The 14,927-nt window shown below is 41.8% G+C and overlaps 1 protein-coding gene across 6 annotated transcripts in view; it reads left to right on the plus strand.

The window, feature by feature from the left end:
- The window catches only part of Ikzf1 (IKAROS family zinc finger 1), a 104,014-nt gene that overhangs the window by 83,749 nt on the left and 5,338 nt on the right, over positions 1-14,927 (plus strand). For 4 of the 6 annotated variants that reach the window (XM_090332832.1, XM_090332836.1, XM_090332834.1 and 1 more), the window contains 2 exons: positions 1,479-1,604; positions 7,879-8,013. In XM_090332832.1, the coding sequence (XP_090188958.1) occupies positions 1,479-1,604; positions 7,879-8,013 (261 nt within the window). The remainder of the gene's footprint in view (positions 1-1,478; positions 1,605-7,878; positions 8,014-14,927) is intronic. The other 2 variants (XM_090332833.1, XM_090332835.1) reach the window with 1 other exon arrangement.

The following is a 14,927-nucleotide window of genomic DNA, read 5'->3' on the forward strand; positions in this document are numbered from 1 at the left end:
TTCACCTAGGAAAAAAATTCAACCAACAAAAGCCTTGACTAAACCAGTTTCCAAATGTTTCGATTTGAATGCTTCTGCTTTTTATATTTTTTAACGTGTTAAATGAAACAGCCTGAGAAAAAGATTTTGGTTTTAGGGTGGAAGTTTGTACTCCTCATATAAGCATTTGAAGCAAACTTATCTTTTCAAATGCTATCTTAAGTAGTCTTTAACATAGGTATGTTATGAAGACTTAGTAATTCCTTACTAGTCTTCATTAGTCTTCTTTTCTTGAAATACCATTCAGTGAAATCCAGGAAGAGATAAACTCATTGCCTAGACTATCCCAATACACTAACCACAAGTCAGAGGTCATATTTTGATCCTAGTCATGTAAAGTTATGGGGAATGACAACCTCATTCCTCTGTGGCATTAGCCACACTTTGAACATTGAATTGTCATACGTGACTGATGTCAGTCATATGGAACAGCATAGAGGGTGCTATATTGGATAAACATACAGAGACTATTTCCACCAGTATAATTTCTTCCAATGAACACAGTTGATGTAAAGGCTACATCATCCTCATATTCCGTGTAGGGGTAACATGGCGTTTCCATCACCTCTATTTATGCAAAATATACATTTTCCATGTATATGGAAATACATTTTGGCTTTCCTTTGTAGATAAAAAAAATTATATTTTCATTGAAACTTTCCATTTTGTATTTTTATACTGTATGGTCTTACATGAAATATTTTGGTATTACATAGGAGAGTGAACGTTGATTTAACTAAAGCATTTTTACTTACCATGGTTTCTAAGACACCTCAATTATCCAGCTTAGTCTCCTAAATTGAATTCAGAATGGTTGCATTAGATATAGCACCAGTGTTGAGCCAGACCCAGCCCAGAGCCTACACATGGACTGCATGCTCACTCTGGAGGTTAATTTGTATGTTATCCGGCCTTCCTCATATTTCTGTCCTTATGATAGCATATTCATGGTTCAGTTTTTCCATTTAAAAGACAGATTTCAGTAGCGCGCGCACGTGTGTGTGTGTGTGTGTGTGTGTGTGTGTGTGTGTGTGTGTGCTGGTACTGGGGCTTCTGGGATTTGAACTCATGACTTCATGCTAACTGTTAGCCTATAAGTTCAAGGCTATTGCTCTACTACACGAACCACACCTCCACCAGTGATCCTCAGATCTCAGCCTCATGAGTAGCTAGGATTATAAGTGTGATCCATCAGCACCCAGTTACAGTGACTTATAGGAAAGAATTAATTTATTACCACAGTAGACAAATTAGGATAGAACAAGATGAAACTGAGTCTGTGGGATAATTCAGTAGTCCCCTGGACTCCTTACCAAGTCTATAATGTTTTTAACTTTCAAGGGTAGAAGGTTTTTAGTAATAATTGTACCACATGCATTCCCATTACACAGATGGTCAATATTTAATTGGGGTTTTGAATTCAATTGTGTTTTCTGCAGTTGGTAAACCTCACAAATGTGGATATTGTGGCCGAAGCTATAAACAGCGGAGCTCTTTAGAGGAACATAAAGAGCGCTGCCACAACTACTTGGAAAGCATGGGTCTTCCAGGCACATTGTACCCAGGTAAGCAGCAAAGCTCCCAGACTGGGCCTGGGCCCTTCTCCCTCTCAACTTTGCTTGGCCTACTTCCCACCATGCTGTGAGGGAGGGATCTTTGGGGCCATACACATGACTTCCCTAGGAAGAACACCTTCTTTAATTTCCAAGTCCTTATCTGAGCAGCCAGAGCTTGCCTGTAGCCAGGTGTGGTGACTCATGCCTATAATCCTAGCTACTCAGGAGGCTGAGATCTGAGGATCAAGGTTCAAAGACAATCCAGACACAAAAGGACCTGAGACTCTTATCTACAATTCACCTCTAGAAAGCGGGAAGTGGGGCTTGGCTCAAGGGTAGGGCAGTAGCCTTGAGCTTAAGAGCTTCGGGACACCTCCAGGCCCTGGGGTAGGGCAGTAGCCTTGAGCTGAAGAGCTCAGGGACAGTGCCCAGGTTGAGTTCAAGCCCCATTACCATCCCCCCCCAAAAAAAAAAATTCTTCCTCTTCAGCCTGGCTAATCAAGAGGCTGAAATCTAAGGATTGAAGTTGAAATTCAGACATGATACAAAAGGCCTTGAGTCTCTTATCTCCAATTAACCACCAAGAAGCTTGAAGTAGACTTATGGCTCAAGTGATCAAGTGCTAGCCTTGAGCTAAAAAAGCTCAAGGACAATACCCAGGCCCTGAGTTCAAGCCCCAGGAATGAAACACACGCACACACACAAATATAAAGGAATGCTGCTTTTAAGTAGCTGTCAAAAGTTTTTAACTTTGAAGATACTAGTTTTAACTTTGGGTAGAACATGAAGTCCTAGGTTTGTTCTTCAGCACCAGCAAAACAAAACAAAACCTAGAGTGGTGATTGATTCTTCATATTTAGTAATCAAAGTATATGAAATCTGGTTTTAAATTTTTTTCATAAAGGTGATCAAGTATGAACTTTCAGGATCTGCCTTCAATTATCTGTTTAGACTGAGGCACATGCCAGGAAGACAAAGGGGAAGCTTGTTGGAAGACCCTGACAGTCAGTAATATGAAGGCTGTCAAAGGATCCATGGAGAAGCATTTGTCTTCTGAGCTATGTCATGTGTGTTCCACCAAGAGACATCACTTGACTTACATCTAAGATAATATGAGGAGACTGAAACGGCTGCTTTTACTCACCTCAGTGGCAGTTATTAGTAAGGACTTTTTTGATGAGTACAGAAATGGTTTATAAATAGACCAGATGTTGCTAGCCTCTTTTAAAACTCTTTCACTTATCACTTATCACTCCCTCAGTGGGACAGTAAGGGAGAATCCTAATTTCCTAGGAAATGTATTAAGCCCTATGTACTGTGTTGACTTCAGCAAATGATTCATAAAGAAAAATTCACCCAGGTAGGTATACACAGATTGTTAATGGCACATGATATCAAGAGAAAAGAATTGTTAGAAAAGAAGTCCTTAAAAAATCAGTGAAGATTAGTCTTGGCACAGTGACATCACATATCACATGATGAGAGCTCTGGTTGCTGTGCTCCCTCCTCTCACCTTCTGGGGTCCTAGAATTGGCAGCTGAATTCTCAAGGCCAGAGGCATCTCACCTGAGAAGTGAAGAATCCTGAAATTATGATTTAGTTTCTGTCTAGACTAGAAAAGTAATAAGAGTGAGTGGAAAAGAAGAAACTCAGATGTGAGAATAGTAATACTAACAACAACAACAACAACAATAATAATAATAATAATAATAATAGTAAATTATCAAATTGTGTCCAGAGCCCTGAGTAGAAAACTCTTTAAAATAAGAATGTTTGGTTGGGCCGGGAGTTTGGCCTAGTGGTTGAGTGCTTGCCTAGCATACACGAAGAACTGGGTTCAATTCCTTGGGACTACCTACATAGCAAAAAGCTGGAAGTGGTGCCAAGGGTTAAGTGATAGAGCTCTAGCCTTGAGAAAATCCAAGGACAGTGCTCAGGCCCTAAGCTCAAGCCCAGGACTGGAAAAAAAATGAAAAATAAAATAAAATAAGAATGTTAATACTCAGGTATTCTATTTTTCTATAAAAGCTGAGTTTAATGAGTCTTGGAAGAAACTGTTCCTAATGATATAATTAATATAGTAATGTTTTATGAGTCATTTTAGACAATTAAATAGTGCTTATATCACCAGGTGCCAGTGGCTCATGTCTGTAATCCTAGCTATTCAAGAGGTTGATATCTGAGGATCATGGTTCAAAGCCAGCCCAAGCAGGAAAGTCCATGAGATTCTTATCTCTAATTAATCACTGAAAAAAATAAGCCAGAAGTGTAGCTGTGGCTCAAGTCTTATAGTACTAGCCATATGGGGAAAAGTTGGGGTTGTCACCCAGGCCCTGAGTTCAAACCCCAGTACCAGCACACAAAAAAATGTATTACAGTAATGCAAAGCCCTATAGAATGAAGGTTTTCAACATGCACCCATGTACTTGGAGTTAAGAAGGAACACAATGAAGGAACAGAGCAAGTGGGTATTCGTTGTGTCCTCCACCATCTTCATTGCTGAGGAAATGACCTGCTCATTCTACTGAGACTCAGGCTCAAGTTTCACCACTGAACCTCAGTTTTGAATGTGGTCCCGGGGCTCATCTCTCAAGTGTGAGTGCCAATTTCCATATGGCCAGCCTCCAAGCACAAAGTCCCTGGAACAGCAAGGAGCCAAACACACACACACACACACACACACACACACACACACACACTTATCATGAATCATGAACATCCATAAAAGAGAAGTTGAAATCTCCAACAGATGGACCTCATCAATTCCATTCTCCTCTCTTTGTCTACATGTCAGTAAGTTGAGTTGCTGGTGGTATATGCTAAATGTTACTCGGTGGTGTGAATCAGTGTCACTCTGAGAATGTTCATTAGTCCCCAACTGGTGGTCAAGTGGTTTAGAGCACTACAGTGATGCTTTCATGTTCTCAAAGGGCAAGAAAGCTTCTGTAGCAAGGAACAGGCATGTGACCACAGTGTGGCCACAGAAAAAGCCAGGCTTCCATTTAATTCATTAATTCATATATAATATATTAATTACATTAATTCATTTAATTGAATCTTCTTACATCTCATCGCATCAAGGTGTGTGACATTATGATAGTATCGTTACTAATCTTTGCACAATCTGTGTTGGGCTAGCCATCTTTCCATCTCTATAACAAACACCTAAGAAGATGAACTTACAAAAAGAAAAGATTATTTAGGTTTATGATTTGAGATGTTCCATCCATGTCTAGTTGGCCTCATTGCTTTGGGTTTGAGGTAAAGCAATACCTCCTGGCTGGAGCAAAATCCTACATCATATGTCAGGGAGCAAACAGAGAGAGGAAAGATCTAGGATCCCATGGCTTCCATTTGAGGGTACACCTTCAATGATCTAAGAACCTCCCCTTGCCAGGTGCGGTAGCTCACGCCTGTAATCCTGGCTACTCAGTTGGCTGAGATCTAAGAATCGTGTAGTTCAAAGCCAGCCCTGGCACTAAAGTCTGTGAGACTCTTGTGTGTGTGTGTGTGTGTGTGTGTGTGTGTGTGTGTGTGTGTGTGTGTGTGTGTGTGTGTGTGTTAGGGCTTGAACTCGGCCTGGGCACTGTCCCTGAACTCTTCAGCTCAAGGCTACTGCCCTACCCCACTTCCTGGTTTCTGACCGTTAATTGGAGATAAAAGTCTCGGGTCCTTTTGTGCCTGGGCTGGCTTTGAACCTTGATCCTCAGATCTCAGCCTCCTGATTAGTTAGGGTTACAGGCATGAGCCACCACACCCTGCTTAAAGTCCATGAGACTCTTATCTCCAATTAACCACAGAAAACTGGAAGTGGTGCTGTGGCTCAAGAAGTAGGGCAATAACCTTGAGCTGAAGAGCTCAGGGACAGCGCCCATGCCCGGAGTTCAAGTCCCACAACTGACTGGGAAAAAAAAAAGAACAAAAACAAGAACCTCCTCCTCCCCCAAGATCCCATCCCTCAATGATCCCATTACCTCCCATTAGTATCACTCTATCCTCAGGACCAAGCTTCCAGTGCAGGGGCTTGGAGAGTATCCTAGATTTAGGTATACAGTCCTGGGGGTCAGGAGGGAGGCTCTGGGTCTTGGACACATTCGCTCAGAGAACTATGCCAGGGCTGGTTGAACCTATGCCTTCTCATGTGTGCTCTTCCTCTCCTGTCCCTCCGTGTTCCCCAGGGGCCATTCCTCCTTTGTGTTTAGAGGGACAGACATGTCATCCTTTTGATCTCCCAAATCCTCTTGGTTTGGAGGCATTAAATAAAAATAATGCCTATGGGAAAAGATTAATTTGTCTAATGATAATTTTCTTTAGGTCACCTTAATATCTTAATATCAGGTCTTAATATCTTTATGGGAAAAATTAAGTTTTCTAGAGCCTCAAGTTACACAAGAAACCGAGTTATTTGCCTAAGGACAAAGTAGCCAGCGATGTGGGACTGGAGGGATCTGTTCTTTCCCTTAGTGTGGGCTACTTGAGATCAAGGCCTTATCAGACCATGTATGAGATGGGGAAGAAACCCCACTTGAGATATGGGGCAATTAAGGCAGCCACTGGGCCTGCTTTACAAGGGAGGAAAATATTAACAAGCACATTAGCTTGGCAGATCATAAGTGTAATCAATAAAATGGAGTCTTGTGGGTTTATGTGTAGCTTTCCTATCAGAACATGGTCTACACACACACACACACACACACACACACACATATACATATAATTAGTATTAAGGCTTGAACTCTGGGCCTAAGTGCTGTCCCTGAGCTCTTCAGCTCCAAATTATCATTCTCCCACTTAAGCCACAGTGCCACTTCTGGTTTTCTGGTGGTTAATTGGAGATAAGAGTCTCATGTGCCTTCATGCCCAGGCTGGCTTTGAGCCTTGATCCTCAGATCTCAGACTCCTGAGTAGCTAGGATTATAGCATAAGCCAGCAGCACCTGGCTTCTATCCTGATTTTTTTTTATCAACTATGTCAGTATGCATTGAACTTGACCTACTTAAATTGAAATCACCATTAAATACACCCCCCCACACACACACACCAGAAATGGTATCCAAATGGAAGTATGTGGGGGTTTTTTCTAAAATGGTTTTCAGCCATAATGAAGATATAAAATACTTATAGATCAGGTTGCCAGGCAATATGATCTTTGTTGAGGTTTGCTACCAAAACATCATGAGGGAAGGAAGAAAATGTGGAGAATGGAAGAGGGAGTGAAGGAGGAGAGGGGAACAGATATACAGGAACCCAAATCAAGGCATGCTTTTGACATAAAATTGTTCTGTAAATCTTGTGGGATTCTTTATCATAAAGTCTATCTGAGAAAATAAATAGAAAGATTGACAAGTCTAGTACTACCTGAAAATGTAGCTGTAATGTATGGAATGCTTTGAAGAATACATAGATCACCTGATAACAGGAACAGATAAACCTGAAAGGCCTTGTGATAAAGCAGCCCAAAATGTCTGAGGGGGGAAAGCAGAGACAGAAGAGCAATGAAGTAGAAGACTTGATCAGATATGCAGAAGATAATCAATGGATACTTTCAGTTCCTTTTAGGTCAGGAGTCATTTGAGGGAAATGAAACAGCTATATTTCAAAAATTTCCCACTATAAAAACTACAAGTAAGTATAGCTAAGACTATGCAAGGCATAAAATTATATTTGCAGTGATGGAGAGGAAACAATAGTATAGAAAAAATAGAGATTGACCAAAAATTGCCCACCAGAGGAGTTTGCCTATGTTCACACATAAGAAATGTCTGGGTATTTTTTCCCTCTCAGTTTGCCAAGATGTGTTGTGGGATCCAAAATGACTACCTTCCTGTATCTCTGCTCACTGTGACAGTTATGGAATCAGACTGTGGGGCCATTTCTGGATCTGACCGGTTTCAGTTCTCAGAGAGTTCTTGTTAGGAACCATTGAGCTAGTAGACATGGAAGTATTTTTGAAAGTTGAAAGGACCTTCCACAGTTTCACCAATACATCATTGCAGTCCCACTTTGGGAGATGGAGGTGGTGCCTGATCTTGTGGTCTTAGTTGTAACATTCAGTGAACAGATATGAAAGGAAGGAACCCTAACAAATGGCTGGCTCACCACTGGCATTTTTGAAGCTGCTGTCTGTCTGGCAGCCCAGATGCAGAGAGAATTGATGATAATCTCACAATAGGCTCTGGCTCTTGAAGGAGATTCACAACAGTCACCTATAACACTGAACATGGTAGCATCCTTTCAATGTAAGCATTAATAAACTGGCCTCTCTCACTGTCTTTCACTTTAGTCATTAAAGAAGAAACTAATCACAGTGAGATGGCAGAAGACCTGTGCAAGATAGGATCAGAGAGATCCCTCGTGCTGGACAGACTAGCAAGTAACGTCGCCAAACGTAAGAGCTCTATGCCTCAGAAATTTCTTGGTAAGAGTTAAACGTTTGCTGTCTCCTAATGAACAACTCTATGTGGGTGTTTTGAGAGTCAAGTGAAATTAAGTTGAGAGGAGAAGAAAAGAAAATCCTTACTTTTCAAGATAAACCTCCCATTTCTTAGATTTGATTTTGGTGGCATCCTGGGCCTTTGGTGTGTTCTGCTTGTCATTCCTGTCCCTCTGAAGGTGGCCTGGTCAGTCTACCCAGCACTGAGAACCAGGGGGTTCTGAACAGCAGGATATTCTGTGCCTCCTGCCCTTTCTGAATTACAGATTTCTGTTTTATACAAAAAACACATAACCTCTCCCTAATGGAGACTAAACATTCACAGGAGAAATCACACAGTAACTGGCCCTGGGAATGGCTCAGTGAACTGAACATCCAACCAAGATTGCTGTTTTCACCATTAAATCCTTACCTATTCAGCTTCGTTGAGAAGCTGTTACCCAGTATAATAATATATAAAATTCCCAGAGCAGACTCTGGAAGGCAAGGAAAGATCAAAGCGCATGCCATTGTGGACATAAAGTGGCCCCAAGGATATGAGACCATGTAAAGGCCCTCCATGTGGCAGTCAGCTATTACGATCAAGAACCAAAGGATGATGTCCAGGAAAGAGATCAGTAAGAGCTTTGCAGAGCTGAGGTGAATCTAGAGAGAGGAACAGGATATTGGTATATTATGGTATTGGAAGAATCAGAGAGGAGAAACATCAATGCTAGTGGTAGGTTCTGGAAAAGGTCAGCTAGTACCTTTTGGGGGTGTAGATATAATCCAGCTCAAATGCCCACCAGGAAATAAGGGAAGTGAAGTTGTCCCAGGTTATAATTCTGGCTATGAGAGCAATTGCCTTCAAAGGCCAACATACGAGCTGGAGCCTCATTCAGAAGGAACAGAAAAAGTGTGAGCATATTTTCGATGGGAACAGCAGCTTGGAACGTAGAGATAGCATGGGCCAAAAATTGATTGGAAAGCAGAAGTTGAGGCAGTGGTGACTGCAGTGGAAAGAGGAGGGGGAGGCTTGGTGAAAGAGGAAAGAAGGGTGAGGGTGGAGTGGGTACATGGAGTCAGATGCCATTTGGAAGAAGAAGCAAACAAAGATCTGGAAAGTGATTAGAGTTCAGGGTTTACTACAAGTGTGACCTCCTAGTGTAGATAGCCCCTGGTAACTTTATGCTGAGAGATAGCTAGGAACTGGGAAAATACTCACTGAGGCCTGGGTGGGGGGCGGGGGGGCTCAGAAAAGTGGCTTCAGGAAAGAATGTCAAAGTTCTTGGATGCCATCTTCTTTCAAATAGGACTCCATTTTAATTCATTGATTCAATAGATCGAACAGTGAAGGATGCAGAGAAAGTGGGGGGGTGTCCCATTAGATGATTTTGGAAGGGTAGGTGGATTTGTCTTGGCCATTATGAGCTTGGGAATTATGAAGATGAGGGAGGCCTTTGGTTTTCCGAGCAGAGTAAGAAGGAAGTCCTGGTCTGACACTTAGCTGATGGGGTATCTGGGGATATCAGGCAGACTTAGGCACAGCCTCCCACCCCAGCTGTGCCCACTTAAAATGGGAGTCCTGATGAGGGATTGGCAGGATAAGAGAAAAGAGAAGAGACAAAGCAGCAAGCATGTCCAAGGGTTCTGACTACTTATTGACCCCAGGAAGCAGGATGTGACTTCCTCTTTCACAAAGGGATCCAAAAGAATTCCAAGTGGACATCTGTAGCTCCTTGTCACACATCGATATAAGTGAAATGTGTACCAAAACACTATTACTGTCTCCACTTGCTCCACTGCAAGGGGGTCTTGTCTTGAATCAGAGGCTTCCGAAACAATTGACTCTAATGGAGCAAGCAAAGATGAGACAGAGGTTTCCAGGGGAGAGGTTAAAGTCAGGAGGAAGTGGATTATGGGAACAGGAGGACCAGGAGAGCAGAAGTGGAATGTGGAAGGGCTTGCAGCAGCTGTGTAGGGTTGGTAATTTCCCCAGGAGCTGGTGATTGGCAGCTCAAGCCTAGCCCACTTCCTGCCCTGATTTCACTGCAGCCCCACTGCATTTCCATCAGCCATCGCTAACATGCCATCATTTCTAAAATAATGAGAGATGGTTCTCAGAGGCCATTCTTCTTCTCCCAGATGCTGTCTTTCTCCCCTAAGTAAAAGGAAAAGGAGAAAATAGGAGTTACAGCTACTGTTCCACCTGCTGGTCCAGCATGGTGGAATTGAAAGAGTTCTAGGATCCTGAATCCAGTCCTGGCAGTGACTAAGTGGTGAGGGAGTCAGTCTTGAGTGGGACTAGACTCAGCGTTTCTATCTCTGAAATGGGCATGGGTCAGAGGCTCTGCCTCCTTCCCAGAGCCATCCTGAGGAGCAGAAGGAAAAGTGGATGTGGCAGAGTATTCCACACTAGAAAGCACTTTACAAATGGTATAAATACTGAATATTGCTCCAAGGGGCATATATTTTCACTTTATTGATAAGTGAGCTCTGATTCAGATTTGTACATTTGAATTTTGGCCTGAGGCAGATAGTATTGGCTTTGTTGGCAACATTCCTTGCCTACCCTCCAGAAAAGACAGAAGAGCCTGACAGGACCAGTGTGCCCAGTAGGAAAGGCTGATAAGGCGTTAAGCATTGTTTTCAGTTTGGCTAGCCATTAGGGTAAGTAAAATAATTAAATATAAAGAGAAAACTAATTGCTAGTCATTGTAATTTCCCTAGCATATTTTGTTCTAAAAAAAAAAAACAAAAAACAAGAGAGTCATCAAATGGACTTGAGCTTGTTTGCCTTGCTTGCTTGGCTGGTGCTCTAGCACCTGAGCCATATCTCCAGCCCTGCTTTTTGTTGGTTAATTGGAGATGAAGTGTAGCGGACTTTTCTGCTTCTGCTGGTTGTGAATTAAGATCCTCCAGATCTCAGCCCCATGGATAGGTGGGAGCTGCCTGTGCTGGTTTAAGCATAGGTGCTCATTGTCTCCATTGATTTGAACATTTGAACCTAAAGAGCCTCCTAGCAGAGTGCATGCCTGAGCATCACTTTTCCCATGAATCCTAATTCTTGCCTCATGTTGCCTTATGGTGATGCTTCTTAAACTTTGCAATGGACACATCTAAGTCCAGTCCATTTTTTTTCTTTGAAGTGACTTATATTTTCTTCCGGCTGCAAATTTTGCACATGTGCATGTGCATGCGTGTGCGTGTGTGCATGCGTGTGTGTGTGTGTGTGTGTGTGTGTGTGTGTGTTGTTCCTAGGGCTTGAACTCAGGGTCTGGGTACTGTCCCTGAGCTTTTGTTTTTGATCAAGGCTAGCACTCTACCACTTGAGCCACAGCTCCTCTTTCAGCTTTTTTTTCTTTCTCCTGGTAGTTAATTGGAGATAAGAGTCTCCTAGACTTTCCTGCCTAATCTAGCTTCCAATCTCCATCCTCAGATTTCAGCCTCCTAACTAGCTAGGATGGCAGGTGTGAGCCACTGGCATCTGGCTGTAAATTTCTTGATCCCTAGTCATTTATCTAGACTGGATGTGTCTTAGTGTTTTGCCTTTTGAATAAAAAGTTGTATGATTTTAATGTGAGAATTCTATTTTATTCTCTCTGCTTCTGGAAAATTTTCCTTTTACATAAATATAACATTGGTTCTGTACATGATGATCTTGAGGGGGAGTGTTAAGTTATACATACCCTGAAATTTTTGTCTTTTATGTCTGTTACCATTTTTGTAAGTTTGTTCTTATTTCTTTCTCTTTTTTTTTTTTTTTTACTTTTACTCATTGTTACATCTGGTGTTTGCTATCTTTATAGTACTTCAACTTTTGGTAGTTTTTATCCTACTATTTTCTGTTTCTAATTCATATATTAAGTAAACTTATTGTTTGGGATTTCACTAAATGTCCTGAAATGTTAAATCTTTTTTCCTTTTTCTTTTGTTTAGGAATGTTATCTTTGAATATTTTTAAAATTAACTCCACATTATAGAGTACAATTATGAGGCATTTCCTCTCTTCCTTGAATTAAGTTTCTTTTTCCCTAACATGGACTTATGTATTTGTTTTATTGCCTTTCTTCCTTCATATTATTCGAAAATATTTTCAAAGCAATCATGGTTTTTTTTTTTTTAAATCCCGCTTATTCCACTTGGGCTGATATAGCTTGATTGACATTTCAACATTCTTCCTACTATATCTGAGACATTTATTTTCCTGTGAGATCTATCGACTTTTTTAAATCCTGAAAGAATGCCAAGGATGGGGCTGGGGGAGTTCAGGTGAGGCAAACTGCTGTCTTTGTTAAAAAAGACTCTCTCTCTCTCTCTCTCTCTCTCTCTCTCTCTCTCTCTCTCTCTCTCTCTCTCTCTCTCTCTCTCTCCCCCCCCCCACCTTCATTATCTTGAGATCCAGTGAAATGTCCCCCAACCAACAGTGCTACAATACCTTCCATACTGCAGGGGACACTGGGCTCTTTAGGGAGACCTCTCCTTCAGTGGACACCACCTAAGCCTTCCTTTTGTCAAAGGAACTGGCCTCTCTGATGACCTCTCTACTGTTCTCTGATTCTTGCTAGGAGAGCTCTTTGATCAGAAATGGAAGGGCAATTCAAATCAATTTGAACTATTTCTCTATCATTCTAAGGATATGTGTGTATGTGGAGAACGTTACCAAAGCCATACTTAAGGTTTCTGAGACTGAGCTCAGCCCCAGGCTTTGTCCTATACTGCATGCTAAAATTTTCTGTTTCTTTTTTTATTTATTGATAGATTGGATGGATGGATGGATGGATGGATGGATGGATGGATGGATGGATGGAATTTCATTATAGTGCTCTCCTTTCCTTAGCTGATTTATGATGCATTGTATAGGCTTTATTTTTCTCACATTGATGCATATTGAGGGAGAAGAATTCCATGAGTACATTCAAGATGGCTTGCCAATCTGAAATGTATGTGTGATTTCCAACACCCCCCCCCACTCATTGGTTATTTATACTAAGCTTCTAAAACAATAGACTTCCATAGGTACTCAGGAAACTGCCATGACTTTGGGGAGACACTGAGTGTTTCAGTGGAAAGCACCTCCCATAATGAGGCTACACATCACTTTTGCCTCCAGCAGAATAGGCAACTTTTTACTATGGTTTTGGGGAAAAATACAAAGCTGATTAAATTCCTTTTGTTCTGGAATTATTATAACAAGACATTCGGTACCTTGCTACAAAAGCAATTTTTAAAAACCTGAGTGGTTTCAGGAATGCTACGAAATTGTTTTGTTTTGTTTTGTGCTGATACTGGGGCTTGAACTCTAGGCCTTGCTCTCCCCCTTAACTTTGTCACTCAGGATTGGTACTTTACCGTTTGAACTACAATTCTCTCAGATTTGCCCTTCCCTATGCTGGCTTTGAATGATGATCCTCAAATCTCAGCCTCCTTTGTAACTAGGATTACAAATGTGAGCCACTGATCCTGGACATTTTTGTCCTTCTGTGGTCTAAAGATCACATTGTGCCATTATTAGGGCATGTCCCACTTGTTAATCACCGATTAATGAAGACAAATGACACTAAACTGTTAAAACTAGCACACGCAGCACAAAGACACATCACAGTATGGTGAGGATTCCATCCCTGAAGAATGAATAATAATTGCAGATTTTTTTTTGTTGTTTTGTGCTGGTGCAGGGGCTTGGACTCAGGCGCTGTTACTCTCACTTGGCTTTTTCACAGAGCAAGTGTTCTTCTCCTTGAGGCATGACCCTGTTCCAGGTTTTGCTGACTAAGCTTAAAATTCTGGTGGATTTGTCCACTTGGGCTGGCTTTGAATCTCAGTCTTCCTATCCCAGCATCCTGATTAGCCAGGATTACAGATGTGAACCACCAGCACCCAGCCTGATTGCAGATTTACGAGACCATTATTACATTTATGAGCTGTGCAGTCACTTTCTTTCTTCTAATAAGATGGCACTCAGGTGAAGCTGAGGATTTCACCGTGAGCCAGAGACATCGGGATTTGCCTGCCCACCAGCCTCATCATCATCCTTCGGCCACAATTCAGACTCTGAAGGATGAAGTGTAAACAGCTCAGACTTTCTCTGGTGACTCCTCTGCTCTGACTTACTTTAGTCTATCACTGAGAACACAAGTCATTGATCCTGTCAATGAGAGTTCAAGCAGTTGCTTGAATTAGCTAATTAAGCTCTGACTGGGAGGTGTATCTTTAAGGAAAGTTACTTCACTTCCCTGCTGAAAGGTCTACTGCATAGCTAATTACATGAAGCCAGCTCTAGTTTCCAATGTCATCCTTACCAAGGAAGGAGTCTCTGTTAATCACTTGGTCAGGTTTTTACCACTATAACACAATTTCTGTGATGATCCACTTATAAAGACAAAAGGTCCATTTGGGCTCACTATTTTAGAGGTTTTTATCCATAAGCAGTTTGGCCCTGTTACTTTTGGACCTAAGGCAAGGCAGCAGATTATGGAGAATCCACATGGGAAAGCAGAATCACTTGTTTCCTGGCTAGGAAACCAGAGAGGCAGAGGAGAGCCCAGGGTCTCCCTGTGCCCTCTGAGGGTACCTCTCCCTTGGAGGTCTCCCCTTCAGGGGAGAGCTTTGTTTTAGTTTTAGTTTTTGTTTGAATTGGTTGATATGAGATCTACACGTATGAGCCTATGCTTAGCTAGAAGCTAAGTTTCTTGAGGCCCAAGTCACTGAGTTCCCAGCCACAGTTCTCTGTTAGTTTTACAAGAATAAATTAATGATATTTCCTTTTCCTCTCTTTCCTTCCTACTTCATGCCATGTTTCCACTGAGTATGCTTCCTTGTTCTAAACATGGGGGAGGGAGAATTATATTTGTGTCTTTCCCCCTCAAACCAAGTTAGAGCCCATGTAATCTTTGTGCTAATTATATAAACATGTGGCA

The sequence above is a fragment of the Megascapheus bottae genome, chromosome 5, assembly GCF_031878675.1.
Source record: "Megascapheus bottae isolate mThoBot1 chromosome 5, mThoBot2.hap1, whole genome shotgun sequence".
NCBI lineage: Eukaryota > Metazoa > Chordata > Mammalia > Rodentia > Geomyidae > Megascapheus > Megascapheus bottae.